Here is a 17,447-nt window from a genome sequence, read left to right on the forward strand (position 1 = left end):
TGTACGGCAGTGAAGCATCGGTGTTGAACACTGATGTCATGCTGTCGATGATGATGAATGCACTCCAGGTCAGGTCAAAATACGGATTGGTTCTCTCAGAATTACATCTCACGCGTCTAAGTTAGACATCATAACATATATATATATATTGATAGTGATATGNATATATAATATAAAGGAAGTCAGTAGCCGTGTTGCGACGGGCACAGAATTTGTATCCCCATGGTCGAAACAGTCGCACCGGGTACCTCTCAAAATGGGTATAACCATCGATGGGTCCCAGTTTTTTTTAATAGATAAGATCTCACTCCAGTTATGGTCGGTCTTCTGAGGCTCTGTGGCTCATAAAGCTTTTCTACTCTGTCTCGGGTTTGTCGAGAAAATTTAATTGAACTCCATACCGTAGGAGTGCGTCATCTGAACCAGGCTGTGTACTCCAAAAGGATCGGTAATCAATCATGATTGAACCGTGTCATCGGTAACTGATTGCAGTGTGGTCAAATTAGCCCGAAGGTAGCTCAGTAGCAGGAAGCGGCTCAAAACATGTCTAAACCCAGAATAGCTAAATCAACCGGTGATCATCAAAAAGTTACAAAAGACTGCTATCATTGCGTCTTGCATTCAGACTAAACATACCACCAAGGAGAACTTCTTTACCAAGGTGTCCTGCTAGTGCATTGAAATCTATTGTCACTATGATTAAGTCCAACCCGCTCTACAGGTGCCCTTTGATGAATCAGAGCAATATTCGGTGCATAAATGGCCCAGCAGCAGCGCCCTCTCAGTGATAAGCTGCCATGCAACCAGGAGGCACGAGGGCTGAGGTACTGCTAGTTGCCAAGCCATGATTAAGTCCAACCCGCTCTACAGGTGCCCTTTGATGAATCAGAGCAATATTCGGTGCATAAATGGCCCAGCAGCAGCGCCCTCTCAGTGATAAGCTGCCATGCAACCAGGAGGCACGAGGGCTGAGGTACTGCTAGGTTGCCAAGCCTAGAGGGGAGCAGTAGAAGTCCAGATGGTGGGTTCGAACCACTGACCTTCGAATTACTGAGTTCGCGCCTTAACTACTGAGCCATCTCAAACATAAACGAAAACCAAAGACAAACAGCGCCCAGTAGTTCGAACAGTACGAGTTGTTATGGAAGTGGGGAGTTGGAAAGTAATCAGCACGCGAACTTCGGGCTATATCAACACTGGCTCAATCCACTGACGAGGCGCTTCATTCTGTCTATATTCTTTCCACATTCCAGAGATCGAGATTAAGGCACGAACTTACTGACCACAAGGTCCTTGTTTGGAGCCCAAGCTATATCTCTCGACTGCTTCTGTCTAGGCGTAGACAACCTGGAGTATCTTAGCCCCGTGTTTTCTTCGGGTAGCACGACAGCTAGGCACCGAAGGAGTGCTACGACTTCAGAATTATTATTAGTTATTACTACTATTACGCGTGTTCCAGACTCCAGAATAAACACGTCGATGTTTCATTCGGTATCATATTATCCTCCCAGAAATCGACCTGATAGGGGCCAGCTGCGCTGCTTTCCACCAGTCATTCAAATCACCGATATTACCAAAAACTTGCCTAGTTACTTTATGAGTGCGCCGAATAAACTCCTTCGAGCTTTAAGTAATTTACAAGAATCTGGAATGGCGACAACTCGCCAGCTGTCGGCCTCGTTCTCACGAACGAGATTTGAGGAAAGATGTCAACAAATACTAGTACTAATCATCCATTTTAAGCACTTTTCGATGCTGGGCGAGGGGCAAAAGGTCTGATATACTTTAAGGTTGTCCAAGCCTAGACAGGAGCAGTCGAGATGTCAGTCGACCCTCCTAATTATCACAGCAACTATGTTGTTCTGTTATTCTAGTTTGCGATATACACACAACCCAAATGGGAACAAACAGCAAGTACGTATACTTGGGGAATACCATCACCCTTAGAAACCCGGCTGTCGCAGGCCCATGGGATTTCATGAACTCCGAGGTACTCGACACTACCTGGTGCATATTTGCTAGTGAGATACCCAGCGTAAAGCATCGAGAATAGCACTTACCAGGATCACAAGCCTGCGATCGTTTCTCCAAAACCAAACAGGTGGTCACTTTGCCATAACACAGACAAGTAGCTTTCACTTTGCTCTCGAGTACTTACTAAATACTGCACACAACTGATTAGCCAGGGAAAACAGCAAAACCAACAACCACTGTGTGTGGCCCACCAAAAACATTACCCGTAACCGGAAAGCTCAGATCAGCTTCTCTTCAATATGCATCAATACACCAAGAACATACGGATGTTTTATGTAAAGGGCAATCATGAGGACTGGATGAGCCGCAATGACAACGAACCGGATAGCGTTTGTCGAGGCTTTCGTCAACCTTCCAATGACTCACAATGACGGCTACTCCCACCTATCGTGCAGCATGACGGGTAGTCAAAATAAATATCACAGCGGAACCATCATGGATAAAACATCCTTGCGCTGCGGGTGGAACAGTTACCCGGAAATCGACACCACAATAATAAACAGCAGTTCAGTGGCAACTTTTCAACACAGTTACTAAGCGACTTAAAGTACACGAGTGACGATATACCGCCTATGCAGGACCGATCGAGAGGTCAGAGTCGGTTTGAACCAAGAAGCTTCCGATCATATTAAGGAGCAATGGAGACTGTGTATTGCAATATGGACTTGGTGAGGAGAGTTCAGGCACCTGATTTCATTGTCCGGAACGAAAGAATCAGGGTGGATGACCAGTAAAATGGCGTCGATGTAATGCGTCCGAACTTCTGTAAAGCATTGGAGTGTGTGAACCAACAGATCCTGTTCAGAGAGCCGAGCTACAGGACTGCCGGATTGCAGATTCCCTAGGAGACCATGTACTACGTTTTTGTCTCGTATAACTCCCGTAATTGCCTATCCGTTCACATCCCGGAGCTACTGAGCCATATGTTTACCATTTTCATCAAAGACAGTGGGTAATCTGCCTCTCCGGCATGAATACCTGGGTAAGCGTCGTTCCGAATTGAGAGGCTCACTCACTGCAAGCTGATCTGGACAGCTGACAACCAAACTTCACTTGACTGCGGTGCTGTATATATACTGGAAAATCCCATAAGTTTGTTCACCCAATATTTTTATGGCATCATTATTACGGTTTCATAGACGGGTCTGAATACATTTGTCCCTTGTTTTACGTCACCGATGCGCCCTAGCCAATGAGGTTTGCTCGACATGGAATACCGATCGAGGTTTTCGGTTTCCATACAATCACATCATTTTGTTTCAACGGCCCATAGTTACTCATGACATATTCTACATTGGAAACACTGCAGTACGAACGTGCGAGTTACAAGGAATACATTGTCGACCATTGGTGGCATCGCGTGACGTAATTACTTTACACCTTTATACTTTTCCATCCTGTGATTCATTCTGTGCCGCGCTCTCTAAACGTTTCTTTGTTCGGAATCACGTGATGCATTGACTTGTCACCGTATTACGCGGGTTAATTCACGGAATATCGAAATACCCGAAAATTCTACTCACCGGTTGTCATCCCCAGGCTCCAACTGATTCGCACTCCCTTCGCTGATTGATCGTTGGCGTCTGAAATCATCATTTTCACCAAGATCGTCCAAAGTCCCACCAAGGTTATGTCGGGCTGTGTTTCGGCTTTGGCTAAGGTCATCCTCATCGTCAGAGTCGCTGAGAGCATCATAACCATCTATGTCATCGTCGTCCAGGTCGTCATCGTCTTCATCATCATCAACAAACGGGACGTCATAATGCTCCGGATGCATGCTCTTACTAGAGCATGTGTTGAGGTAACGTGCCATAGACACGGTGATGCGTATTTATTAGATTGTGGGTTTCTAGGCAGCGTCAGCGGGCATCTTATGGCAACGCTCAGCAAGAGAAGGATTGGTCAGCAATGCAACACGGCTACATGAACATCTGAAATGATCCCGCCATTCAAAGAAGCTGCGCAAAGGCACGCCAACAGCCGGACCAAATATACCGCCGCGGAATACGGACAGTGAAACAACGGTCTTTGTCTATTGCTTCAGTTCTGTCCGATATTTAGGTCAAATCGGCCAAGATGTGCGATAATTTCATTGGAGGTAGGAACCCAAAGACTAGTAGTCTCGGACAGGTTTGTATGTATCTTCTCAGATTCGAGCGTATAGGCTGCGGTAAAATATTTCATTCTGATGTGTACCGATTCACGCATTTTATGGATTCACATACTTATACACAGGACCGAGGCTTTCTCCCAAGCTTCCCAGGTCGAATTCGTTCGTGTCGTTCAGCGATCGGGTAGTTTACCCAGGCCTTCAGACCCGGCTTGTTCTAACGGTTCGGCACTCTTCCTCACCCGGGACTTACAAGCGACATCGGCCTTCAATTCCTCAGCTTCTGGTGGTAAGCTTGCCAGCGCAAGGACTCATGAAAATACATGGAGGTGGCTCTGACTGAACTCCAGGTGCTGTGTAAATAGCTGCCCAAGCGAGGTTATTCCTCGTACCTAATAACAAACACGTGAGAAGTGACCGCCTAATGAGCGCGCGCTCAAAACGTGAGAAACTCCTTATCGAATTCCGCCGCTCAAGTTCAACACCCGTTCGAACGTGGCTCAGTAAAGAAGCATCAAGTTTACTCGGAATAACGATATCTGAAGTAAAAGAGTCTAAGGACCTTCTGACATGTTCCGTGGCCAACAGAGTCAAGACCGGAAAACGTCTCCGGGTAAGACAAGCCAACGGGTTCCCGAGTGAACCTCCAGAGATCCTTTTATCGCCCGGCATTGTAGTTCATTACAACCATGCAGGATACCGGCTTTTATTGATTCGATTCCAAATAATATACGGAAAACTCTCCACTCTTATGAGGAAATTACCGGTCCGATGACCATTGCCTCCTGGCGTCCATATCCAGTGCAAGTGCGCCGAAGCCAGAACCTCAATAGTTCATGTCCTCCATGCGTTTCACAGCCTATCAGGAACGTCGTTGGCATAAAGCAGAGATAGGGGTGCATGTGCTATCCATGAATGCGAGAATGTTCATCACACAAGAACGGTTTATGTAATGTGCATTCATGCCGTAGATATCAAGTTTTGGGTTAGTGTTTTCCATCACCCTGTATATCGCTCTATGAGGCTAGTAGCCTCCGAAAACCGTACATTTTGACTATTTCTCATCAATGGCCGAAAGCACTTAATCTGCTATTGTGGACGGGGTACTGCCAGTTTTCTATGAATTGGATGGTGGACAGTCCATTAGGCGAGCCATTTCATTGGGTTCGCAAGTCCTATAAAACGCGGATAGAACAACTCGGACCCATTGTGCGACTAAGCGGAGAAATCTGCGGCTCCAGTAAGCGTGGAAAACAACTGTAACACAGCATGCGGAATTTATGGAGCTAGCAGTTGGCAACGCATCAGTACTATAAACTAGAGGCACTCCCGCTGTATGGTCGTCCAGCGCTAAGACAAGCCATGGGTGTAGCAAAGCAGAAAAGCACAAGGTGTCATGTCGGGCACCGCTTCTGCAAAAACAGCTAGGAAGATCGCAGGACGGCATATCGGCTAACTGGTGACTACGCTAAAGCTTGTTCCGTGGGTATATAAAACATTACATGACTGACTGCTTCACCCTACAATCTCAATCAGGTGACCGTATTCGGTAGGAGGCTATGTCCAAGTCACTTCGCTGACCAGTTAAAAGAAATATGATGACAGACCTGGAAACTAAAAATTAATGCTTACTGATGGGACGCCTGTTGCTAAAGAGGAGGCTGCTCATTCCACTGTGTATCGTTCCAGCATATACAGCCGACCCTATAATTAATCAGGGACAGGGGGCTTCAGATGTGCTGCTATCAAAGTATTCCAACAATCCAGAAAGTTATTGGTTTGACAAATGTCTGCCTTGTAAATCTCAGGCGATTCACAATGAAGAATATTATAAGAAATTTCCAAAAAGCCATATAGAGAGCGGTAATTGCCGCATTCATTCATGGAGTTTGCATCTGCAACGTCGGGAAAACGATCCAGCAATGCTTTGCGCTGATAACCGAGACAAAAAGGCCCAAAAATCTCAAGATATTTTGTTTACCTGGATGTTATAAATTTGTAGTAATGGGATCCAGTGACAATAGGGGTTGGGCAGTCTCTATTCAAACCGCTGCCGCCCATTCAACAGATAAGACGAAATTCCCTCAGCCGTTAAACGCATTTTACTTGCGTTTCGGATAGATTTGTTGACAAAAATCACGAATACTAGTCGAATAAAAGCAATCACCATGTCTTTTCGACGAACAACCTAACCAGCTGGTTGTGAGTGAAAGTTTGACAGTGGCTTCAGTGAACTAGAACGTGGCTCGAAAAGAAACGTATAAAAAATGTAGTTGGGCAACTGGTTTGCTGGGAGCAAAACCGTTGTTCAATCCTTGCTCATTCTCTAGGGCTTCATATTAATACGGCAAAGGAGAAAATTGAAGAACATTATTCGTGGGTAAACTCAAATAAAAAATTATTTTATTTATTTTATTTTTTGCTTCCGTTGAATCGCTCTGACCCGCTCAACCGGGTTCAACTTCGGAACCTTGCATATGAACGGTCTTGCCCAGCCACAGTCTTGCTTATTATCCGGTTCTACTGAACATTAACACCGTGCAAAACTTTAGTACCGGCTATCTGGTATACTCGAGTTGACCACTTAATAGATACTCTCATAGGTACATCCAAGGGCTTAACCAACACACCACTAGCGGTCTAAACAGCCACAACTGGCAACGTTGTGGAATATAGGTGGTTCGGGAGCGCTTACCAGTAGTTGGTCTGCTGGTCGAGTTAGATAGCAAACTTTGCACCAACAGTCGAGGTGATATCGTCAGTGCGGGGTCACTGACATACAGCTTCGCTACTACATACCAAGCAATATGCAGCAGTTTTGCCTCCTCCCGCGGCGTCGTTCGTGGAGTTTAAATTGTAATGGCCTGATGCGGCTTTAACTGCACAGCTTTAGACGCATAACCAAAATTTCTCAGAAAATCAAGTTCGAAAGGTTCGTTTTCGCGCAATCATGAGTATTCACGACTGACACCGGTTATTACTTGTCCCACTGTGACTGTATGAATATGCCTGACGGCATGCCACCTACACCTTGCGAATAGAATTTTCACTATTAATGATACCAATCAACACAGCTCATTTCATGCTTGTAGCCGCCGAGCGCCACAATGCCTGACAATCTCACTGCAGCCACATTACCAAGAACATTATTCACAGGCCATAGGCCCGAGTTTTCAGGCTTCACAGATTCACGGATTGATACACAGGATCGAGGCTTTTGCCCAAGATTCCTGGGTTGGTTTGGTCCTTGTCGTTCTGCGGCTGTACTTCACATGAAAGACAAGTGAAAAACGGGTGTAGCACTACTCTTCATGTTCTCAGTGCGGGGAAGTATGCTTGCCAGCGCGAGGATTCGTATAAATAAATGCCTAGTAGCGCTTTGAACTTCGTTCTAGAAGGAGTGTTGCAGAAGAGTCGGCAGAAGTTTATTCCACGCAGCTATTACCCGAAATGAGAAAATTTTGCCTAATGAATGTGTGCGCTCTGAGCTTCAAAATCTCCTTACCATGTCCCCGCCGTGTGTTTGCTGGGTCTACGGTGAAAAGCCTGTTTGCCAAGCTTTGTTCGAACAGGGCTTAAGTAAGAATTAGGTCCCCTCGGAGGCAGCGATACTCCGGGGAAAGAGGTCGAGCACTGCGAGAGGCGTTTCGTAGTCCACTGATTTTAGGCCAGCAAACATTTTCGTAGCGGCTCGCTGGACACGCCCAATGATGGTGAAGTATTTCGTGCGCCCTGAGTAGAAAACTTGGTTGGCGTATTCCAGGAGAGGTCTGACATAGGCCTCATGGAGTATTTGAAAGACCATGCGAGTAATACGGGAGAAGGTGCGTCGGACCATCTGTAAAATGGCGAATGTCTTTTGGGCCGATTTCTGATGATGCAGTGAGAAGGACAAGTTTGAGGCAAAGGAATCCGTCGCAGCTACTCGGGTTGGTAAATCTCTGTTATATTTAGTATATGCTGTACTGGGCGCACGGCAATGTTTTCTCTTCACTGGTTTACTGCCTCGCTGATTGGATTTAGTTGATATATGGGCAGTGCTAGCAGACAGTACGGTGAGCAGTCCAGCCCTCTGGGTCAGGCACCGCGGGACGCGTTGCTAATCCATGGAGGTGAGGCCTGTAACACCTTCACCGGGACACATTTTCCATTGTCTCGAAAGACAAGGACATACGCACCTCCAAGTAAGCTAGGTGTGCTCATCCAAATATGCCTTACTTTTTCTTAGGCCCAATACAATGTGATAAAGCTGCCCACTCCAGATATGCCCCACACACCGAAAATGACTAAGGTACATCTGAGCCTTGCATTTTTCCCACAGTTTTTGTTTCTCCGGTCCCAATCCATATCAGTAGATTTGTCTTTATTCCGTTTTTTAAGCCGCAGGTCTTCAGTTCGCTTTAAATGCGGCTCCCTTTCCTACCCCCCCCCACAACCTGGGACAGCCTCTTTTCTGGCCACCATACAATACCTCCGATTTCATCACCTTTTTGTAACGCCTCAGCTTTTCTTTGACTTTTCCTATTTCTTGAGGTAAATACGTCACCCGTTCCCACTGACTACACACCACTTGCGCAAATATTGATCGTGCCAGTATCGCAAACATAGCTGTTGAGTTTACAAAGACTGCTTGTCCGCGTCAGATAATTTGTGGCTGGGTGTCAAGCATTTGTTCCACGGAGATCCAGGGGCAAGAGCTCACCACCCAGGGAAACTCGCCCTATTCGAATTTTCACCCGTACACGTTGATAGGATATATTCTCACTTATACTGAAGCCGCCTCAATTCCAGGCGGATCTAAACCTCTGTCATCTTCCGTTCCTAACTTTTGTGGATGGAACACATCCTTCCATATTTAATGCCTAAGTATTGTGGAGTCAGACATAGGTATCAAAAACAACGAAGAAAATACTCTGATCACGACAGACAGACCGCTGAGGCTGCTGTTTCACCACACGTAGCCGCAAACGGAAGCGAAGCGCACACTCATTATTATGAGAACTAGAGAAGGAAGAAAGAAAAATGCTGGAATTTAGGACCCAGTGGACGCCCGCTACACAACGGCAGAATGCGCACGCGATGCTCCAACTATCTCACCTCACAAACGTTTACCTAACGCTTATGAGCAAACGATTAACTGTTATGTTTATTTTTGTTATTCGTAATTGCAGGCTCAATGCCGCCCAANGTGCGCAACCGCTCTTGTGGTTTCTTCCATTTTATCGCAATTTATGACGGAAGGCCTCGGTCACCTGGCATTGAACGAACATGCGCTTAGCCATTTGGGTGAAAATACCTATGTGTCCGACAAAGAAAAGCCGGTTTTTTCTCATGCCAGACCGCTGAAAGCTCGGAGAGACGTTCGCCAATCCTCATTTCAATTGGTATGCTTCGCTTTAGACTAAAAGGCAACCTGCTTGCTTATCGCTGAAAAACAACAGGTAGACTTACCTAAGTTCAATTTCTTGGGAGCAAGCTGAATGGGCCCAAAGGACATTCTCGTGCGTTGTTTGGATAGCCTGGAATTCCCTATTCTCTATCTCTCCGGTTATTTTTTCTGTGAATGATTGGTACTTCGAGGCCAGGATCTGTGTAAGAATTAAGTTTCGTACGTATATCAGTATAACCAGACGAACTAGAAATCCAGAATTCTGTGCAGGGTAACAAGTAGCACGTATGTATCCGAACTGGTGTATATGTACAGCATATGGAATATTAAACCAAGAGAATAATGAATAGAGCAATGAACAGAGTATCAATCATGTTCATCACAATCTGCTTGGTGATTGTTCTTTTGTTCCTGGTCACCATTGTGAATTTCGAGGGTCTACGAAACTTTCCGTAGTAATAATTAATACGTGCGGATATGTCTTATCTACAATCTCTAGTGGCCTCTTTCTCGCCAACGGCCTTCGCTTACTATCTGGGTTCTTAGTGGCCGTACATACAGTCCGGCCCCCACCACATTCACCTTAACAGGCTTGGGCAACATTATTTAAAATGCATGCAGCGGCAACGGTTTGGAGATTCGGACGATTTCTGAAAGCGCCATCTCGAACCGGCATCCCGAGCATGCTGAATCGTGACCGACTGGTCGATCCACATTTTCGGTCAATCAGACATCACATTGATGCATGCAGCCCCATATTTTAACCAATCACATGGGGTTGTGTTCCTTCTCCGTAGCAGCGCCTAACTGCGAGTGGTGAGGCGGTTTTTCGTAGGAGTCAACCTACCTCCAATAACATGTTGCCACAGCCCTGTGTGCCTTCTTACGACCTGATTTTCAACATATGTATGTCATTTCGTGCCTACCGTTGCTACCATTTCTCCTACGTGGACATGGGTAGTTATAAATGCTGGCTCTTCAATTTTCTTCTTCCCTCCGTACGTTACCCATGGATTTTCTCGTTTTCCAGCTGCTGTGTAAACATAGGCCTAAGATTCCATTCTACGAGGCTTTGACATCCTACTCGCATGCATGTCAATTGTATCGGTTGTGCTGATGATTACATTTATCTGATGTTTTAAACTTAGAGACCTAAACGGCAACACTGTGTTGCTCAAATGTAGGGAAATAAGATGGCTTGTTTCAAATGATCTTTTACTGGTTTAACATCTCACATAATCAAAGTATCACTGAAGCTAACAGAAGAACCGTACGTTGGCCAGTGCTAGCAACTCAGGCAGGAAACCGCTACCGCTGTGTCATTTTCGTTACCATTATTAGCACAGGTAATTTTAAACCAAGGTTTGCGTAAATGCGATGTCTCAAAACCCACACGTAAGGTTTCTGGTACCATGCTTGGCTTAAGAATACCTATGTAATAGAAACCAGCAGGCATACGCAGACCTGGGCTACATTACAGGAATTACAGGAAGACCAAGCATACCAAAGTGCCAAAAAACTCCGGACAGGTTCCTCGTGTCTTTGTCTCACCACAATCACAACTTACACCACCCCAGAAATATGGGGTCAAGGAAGCTTTCTTGCTGCCAGAAGCAAATGTAACTATTTGTCGGAAATGCTTGCCGGTGGAAGGAGACATTGAGTTCGGTGAACACCACTTTAATTTCTCCTTTGTTCTCTTAATCCCATTGCACAATGAATATTTACTCGGGTTATATCATATGTATAATATATGTATGACAGCTCACAGCCGGATTCCCTCCAGTTCAAATCAGCAAATAAACCTAATCCGAGTACCATTCAACCTACGTTCACTTGCTTTTGTTCCGAGGCCAGCAAACGACCATCCGTCACGGTGTTGGCGCGTTTGCATTATCATGAAGCTAAGCATGCTTTTTTGCGTAAGTCAATTGCGGTTCTGGGGTGTTTCATCCCAAAAAATCGTGAAGTTGCTACCCTATTATACTCCCTCGGCCTGGTAAGCCTGTATAAAATATGGGCGTGTCAGTAGTTACTTACGTGGAAACTTGGTCCGCCACCAAACTTCTAACCTTAACTGTCAGAATCTTATTGGCTGAACTCGTCCATCAAATCTAACTGTCTCCGTGTTCTGCGGTGCCTGCTTCTGTCCCGCCATAAAATATGGTAGTTTGCTGCATAATATCAACCATGTCCTACGTCTTAGCAGCACTTGATGCAGCCCAAACAACCTGCAAAATTACCTCTCTTCCAAAATTAGAATCGGCGAGTTTATCGGGTTTCACAACGCACCATTATTCAAAGGTTAAAACTTATGTTTCTTCCTACGATTACTTGGTAGACTTGCAGACGGGAGATGGAGCCATTTGCAGGGCTCAAGAAGCGGATCATTGAGCAATTAAGCAAAATGTCCCGTTGCAAACCTTTCAGCAAAAGTTCTTGGATCACTTGCAGTCCTGTTTAAAGTGCCATTTTTAGGACATAAGATGTGGAATCACAAGTCTCACAACACAAGCGCAACCTGCCTTGACCGGTAGCTTTAGATTCACCCTCTCTCAGCTGCATCCACGTTTTAGGCATCCCTTCCCGCTGATTAATTTAGTTTTTATTTAAGCTTGATTTATTTTACAAGCAAATTACTACATTTACCACTAGAATCATCGTTTGTTTGTCTCCGCTGCTGATCTCACTCGTTGTACGGACGTCTGCCCCCCATGGATAACGGAGTCCCCAGATGCTTGGTGTATTTGGTGCCCGCATGCAATTTTGGGACTTCAAGGTGCCATCGGCAGGCCGGGAGGCAGCAAGAGGATTACGGATAAGGAAAAATAGATGCCATTGCGTTTTATCAAAACTACCGTTCAGTTGTTGGACCCCAACTGTATCGTCTGCCCCGAATCGGCATTCAGCTGTTTTTTACGCCCTTACAAAGTGTGCCAAGTGATCTTTTATTCAAATTCCATAACCATACGGCAAATGACTATTGCTAAAGACAAGTACCTAAGCGGCCATCCAAACATCTTCGCCCAAGATTGCACCGTAGCCATCATCGTCCGCAATGGAGCAACATAGAGGGTGACGCAGACTTTGCTGAGGGCAAACAAAGCGAACATAGAGGGGACGTATCGTCCTCTAACGCCGCTTTGCGCTTGCATGGACTGCAGATAAGCAAGGAAGAATAAGGTTGCTAAAGAACGATTTACACAAGGGCGAAACTCTCTTCAGCGGAATCCACTACTACAGGATGTCACATTAATGGACGAGGAAGTGCTTAACAAACGTTATACGGCCACTCAATTCATTTTGGCAGACCTGATGATACTGGTGGAAAACAACGCACGGTTTTTCAGTTTTCATGATAACGAAATCTTGAGTCATGTTTCTAGTGAGAACGGGCTTTAGCAAACACAGATAGGAGGCACATTGAATACACGGGCTGTAGCCATATATTTTGGTACCAGAGATATGACAACCGAATATTTTCTAGAGGACCTGACGACAAAAGACAATAGAACAACAGTCTTTTAGGGGTTTTGTAATAGTAGAAATTTTGGACAACGCTTATGGGGGCAGTGAATTCTCAGCGAAAATTCAACTACTTACAGAGGATGCAATAAACGGACTATTTCTCGCACAGGTGACGCCAGTGTCCGTGGTGCCTACGGAACAAAACGAGAATTTTCTATTGTTCGGTTCCGCAGAAATTGTTTCGCTACATAATTTATTACTTTTTTTCATTTTCTGATCGCTGTACATACCAGGCGTTACAGTTTTTTGTCAGGTTTCGTTTTTAGGTACCTCCGCCATTTACACGTGACTTGACCTGCGCGGTTCCCATTTGGTTGTTCGGCCCTCCTAAATGACTTCGCGTACCGATAGTTTGTTTACCTGAGACACATACTTTTCTCAAGAGAATCCAAGCAATGTAAGGCATCTGCCCACATGAACAAGTTCACCGAATCTTGAAGAAGCGCGCAGCTTCATAGAAATGACACGTTATTACAGGTGGGCTACAATGAAAATAGCCTATTTAGAGGGATATTCATTGTCTCGACGAACCAATCAGATCCTCGGTGCAAAGCCTTAAAGTGGCTAACAGGAAAAATATCAGATGGCACGAAGTCCCCCAAATGTACAATTACGAATGTATCCGGTGATTATGTGAAAACAGAGCAAACTGATGAGTCTTCCAGAAGGAAGAAATGGTACACATGTGCGGCTTAGGGAGCGCTCGACAGTGAACATTCGATTCGTGGACGTGGTAAAATGTGCGGCAAATAGACCCATAATCGAAGATTTTTTATAAAGTTGTGAAAAGTGGAGCCTAGCAGTGAGATAATCGGGGTCAAAAATTAGGAACCTAGGTTTACCTAGTCACTACAGCGCTGAGTGACAATGATAAATGACCTATTATAAAGTATGCATCAATCAACATGACCTGGAGGTTTTACCACAACTGCTGGTGCTCAAAATGCTGAACGAAAGCCCGAGGCACGTTTGTATAAACAAACCAGAAAATACGACCCGCCGACTCCACTGGTAGCCCCACTACTGCCGAGGGTTTGCCAAACGTTGCAGCCTACGCCGAACATTTGGAAGTCTCAGACAAAACACAGCACCACATCCAACCATGAAAACCGCCGCTTAGAACAAAGATGTGGTAGCAGATATCTTGAGACCAGTAGATGACTAGTAGATGACATGAGTGGATTATTCCACCAAATTGTGTGAGACATCTGCACTTCTTCAGGTTGATTTAACCTGTGGTAAACGCACCGAGCTAAAATTGGATTTGGCTAACTACGCTACTTCAAAAGTAACCAAGCCTGCAGGGATTAGAAAGTAAGAAAACTCGTACCATACCATATCACCTTCAAGGTAACGGGGCTGGTCGAAAAATTAACCTGATCCTACAAGACACTCCCAAAGATATGTGTTCAAAGAAACCACAACGTTAGCATGTTGTGTAGGGTAGCTCGGGTGCGCTGTTTGGTTGTTGGTCTGTTCGCCGAGCTTGGCAGTTGGATTGCAAACGTTTCATCATCAATCGAGGTGACATCGTCAGTGCAGGGTTGAGTGGCTGAATTCCTCCTCTTCTGCGACGACCGTCTCCAGAACTACCAAATACTGTTTAGAAGCTATATAATCACAGGCAGAAGAGGAGGAATTCACCCACTCAACCCTGCACTGACGATGTCACCTCGATTGGTGATGGAACGTTTGCAATCCAACTGCTAAGCTCGGCGAACAGACCAACAACGAAACCACAACGTGTGGGGACAGACACCTCCTTGAGTTTTTTTTTACGCAAGGGAGTTCGGTATAGAAGTCCACCTGCAAAAATAGCTTTTTAGAAAACAGCCCGACATTGGGCTCTGAGTTCTTTAACCAAAGCTAAATGCAATAGAAACATGACGGTGATTTGTGTTGAATCAACTGACCCTAAAGGAGCCAAGTGGTGGCAAGCTAGTCGAAACACACTGATCAAAATTCCAGATACCTTAACGGCGGAAGTGAGTGAACCATGAATGTATTTAACTGAGGTGTGCAACCAGAATGCCACAAACGTCAGTCAATAATGCGTTTACTCTGGGCCTTGCTGACAGGGAATGAAATACGAATTTGGGCAAAGATCAACCAGTTTGGAGCCGCATTGTCCTTTTGATGCACTAGACTGAGAGACAACAGAATAGTCAAGGTTTACATAGCGACACAGTGCGGAAAAGGGCCAAGGCTGACTGCCAAGGCAAGTAAAGGAGCGGATGCAACGTAAACATACTTCGATTCCACAAGATATCCAATGGTTAGCTCTTGTCTTTGTCTTTCGGTGAGTACCTTACTATAGAACGCTCAGCTTGTGGATAACCATTTTGCATCTGCCCTAAGGCACCCAATAATAAACGCAGCCGATCTGCTGTTGTCAACTGCACCTTTTTCGTTTTTCTAGTGCTCACACATACATGAATAAATAGCCAATTCGTACGGACAGCCTGTTTTCGGGTAATTCAAGTTACTTTCATTAAACCAGAGGTTGTTCATAACCATAAAGCTGGGCAAACTTATCACAGTTTAATGCATTGGTTTAATGCATCAGGAGTAAACCTTGGGAGACCGATTTGTAGAGCCTTTTAAGCGCAACAAAAACGACCGGTTTGAAATGAGCTAAAATAATTATTTTTAGCTTTGGGTGACAAACCGATTGACGTTGGTGGGTGGAGGGCGAATTTCTGGCTAATACGTAAACATTATCTTTTGTGAAATAGAGAAAACGGACCGTGCCCTCCTCTCCACTTTTGGTCAAGCACCAAATTTTGGATTGCCCTCATACTTTTAGTCTCTGCAGGGGCAAATACGCGTATATCAGGACGAGGAAGAATTTGTAGCACGTCAGAATAAGTGACGGACAGCTAATAGCACCACGGATGTGAATACCTAAATAAAATATCATGGGGATTGATGGATCCGACACCGGAGCAGCCACAGCGCGTAGGGGGGGGCACGTGATGAAGGTCCGCATAATATACTGGTGTGGCAGCTGCGATTTTGTAAATGAAGGTAACCACGGATATGTGTACTCACAACAGAATATCGGCAACAAGATTCAGGTCACGTAACAAACTATATTTATTTCTGGCTTTAGTCGTTCTTTGGATGAGTCCGGGCACCTTCCCCGCATTTCTCGTATTGGCCTCTGGATACTCAACGGAGCCTACATCAGACCGATTCTTGAACTTTCCAAGCGAAACGTCTTCTTATGACACAAGATAAACGTAGCCCTTACTGAGCGTGTCCAACGAGCTGCTACGAAAATGGTATTTGGCGTCCAATCCAGTGAATATGAAACGCATCGTGAGGTGCTTATAATATTCTCTCTAGACGGTTGTTACCTCATAGGGAACTAAACTTACGCCTTGTTGCAGTCAGGATTGTTTGACGGGTCTTCCCCCATTGACTCAATTTACACATGAATGAGACTGATAAGATGATGTTTAAGCTCAGGCAACAATTTTTCTCATTTGATGCGTTCCTCCGACTGTCACTCAAGCTGCATCTGGAACCCAGTCTAAGACATCTTGGATACTTTTTCGTTTGAGTCTACACCTTGATAAGCTTGCTATCCAGCGCTGAGAACTAAAAAAGCGACACCACACGCTTTTTGCGCTTGTGCCTTTTAGATGAACGGAAGCCGGTGAACGACAAGAGGAAACCCGAACCGGGAAGCTTGGGCGAGATCCTACATCCTGTGTATCAGTCGATTATCTGTGAAGCATGCTTTATGGATGACACTCTGGAGGTACTCGCTGGAAAGAACAGGGGAATAGTTTTCGAGAAATACACTAATTTGCAAATCAATTTGGTTTTCGTAACAGACTCAACTGAATTATTCTTTTATGATGTTCTACAACTGAATGTGCTGCACACAGGCCGCCTCATGTTTCAGTTGGCACGATATTCGAGATATCGCAGTATATTTTCACGAAAGATTGCTATCGAAGAGTTTTTAGCAACCTTGTGAGTAGTTTCCTTCGGGGCAATAGTTTGTTTAGTGACAATATCTTGAGATCGGCAATAACTTGATTCTGAAGCGCCTGGGAAAAAGCATGGTTTTTATACCCCCTTAGCAGAAACCCAGAAAGACAGGTAAAAACCAGCTCTTTGAGAGAATACCAAACCGAACAGAAGCCGCTCCTTGTATACCGAACGGGTATCTTGATCCACGCGATCCACGGTTTTCATGCCTGCGGGACGTCATTGTTGACCTGGCTAGCGGGAGTGACGAAAGTTACATCTAATTGACGTCAGTAATTGTGAGAGTGCCCAACTAAAAGCTAAAGGCTTGTTATCGATGCAAAAATGGTGCTTTATTCTTAGTTTTATACAAAGCCGATCATGGCACACGTCTGTGACAATGAA

The 17,447-nt window shown here is 45.1% G+C and overlaps 2 protein-coding genes across 2 annotated transcripts in view; both read right to left on the bottom strand.

Annotated features, from left to right (window-relative positions):
• Positions 1-4,034, bottom strand: part of T265_06962 (hypothetical protein) — a gene marked incomplete at both ends in the record, with an annotated part of 29,305 nt that extends 25,271 nt beyond the window's left edge. Inside the window, one exon of the mRNA XM_009172368.1 lies at positions 3,558-4,034. Within this exon, the coding sequence (XP_009170632.1) occupies positions 3,558-3,847 (290 nt within the window). The remainder of the gene's footprint in view (positions 1-3,557) is intronic.
• A 3,162-nt stretch (positions 4,035-7,196) lies between these two features.
• On the bottom strand, positions 7,197-14,125 carry T265_14180 (hypothetical protein; the record flags this gene model as incomplete). The annotated part of the gene is given in 6 exon segments (XM_009172388.1): positions 7,197-7,410; positions 7,417-7,535; positions 7,579-7,718; positions 7,757-8,184; positions 9,596-9,831; positions 14,045-14,125. Coding segments are annotated over 6 exon segments (1,218 nt in total).
• Between the last annotated feature and the right edge of the window lie 3,322 nt (positions 14,126-17,447).

This window comes from Opisthorchis viverrini (genome assembly GCF_000715545.1).
Source record: "Opisthorchis viverrini unplaced genomic scaffold opera_v5_154, whole genome shotgun sequence".
Classification (NCBI taxonomy): domain Eukaryota; kingdom Metazoa; phylum Platyhelminthes; class Trematoda; order Opisthorchiida; family Opisthorchiidae; genus Opisthorchis; species Opisthorchis viverrini.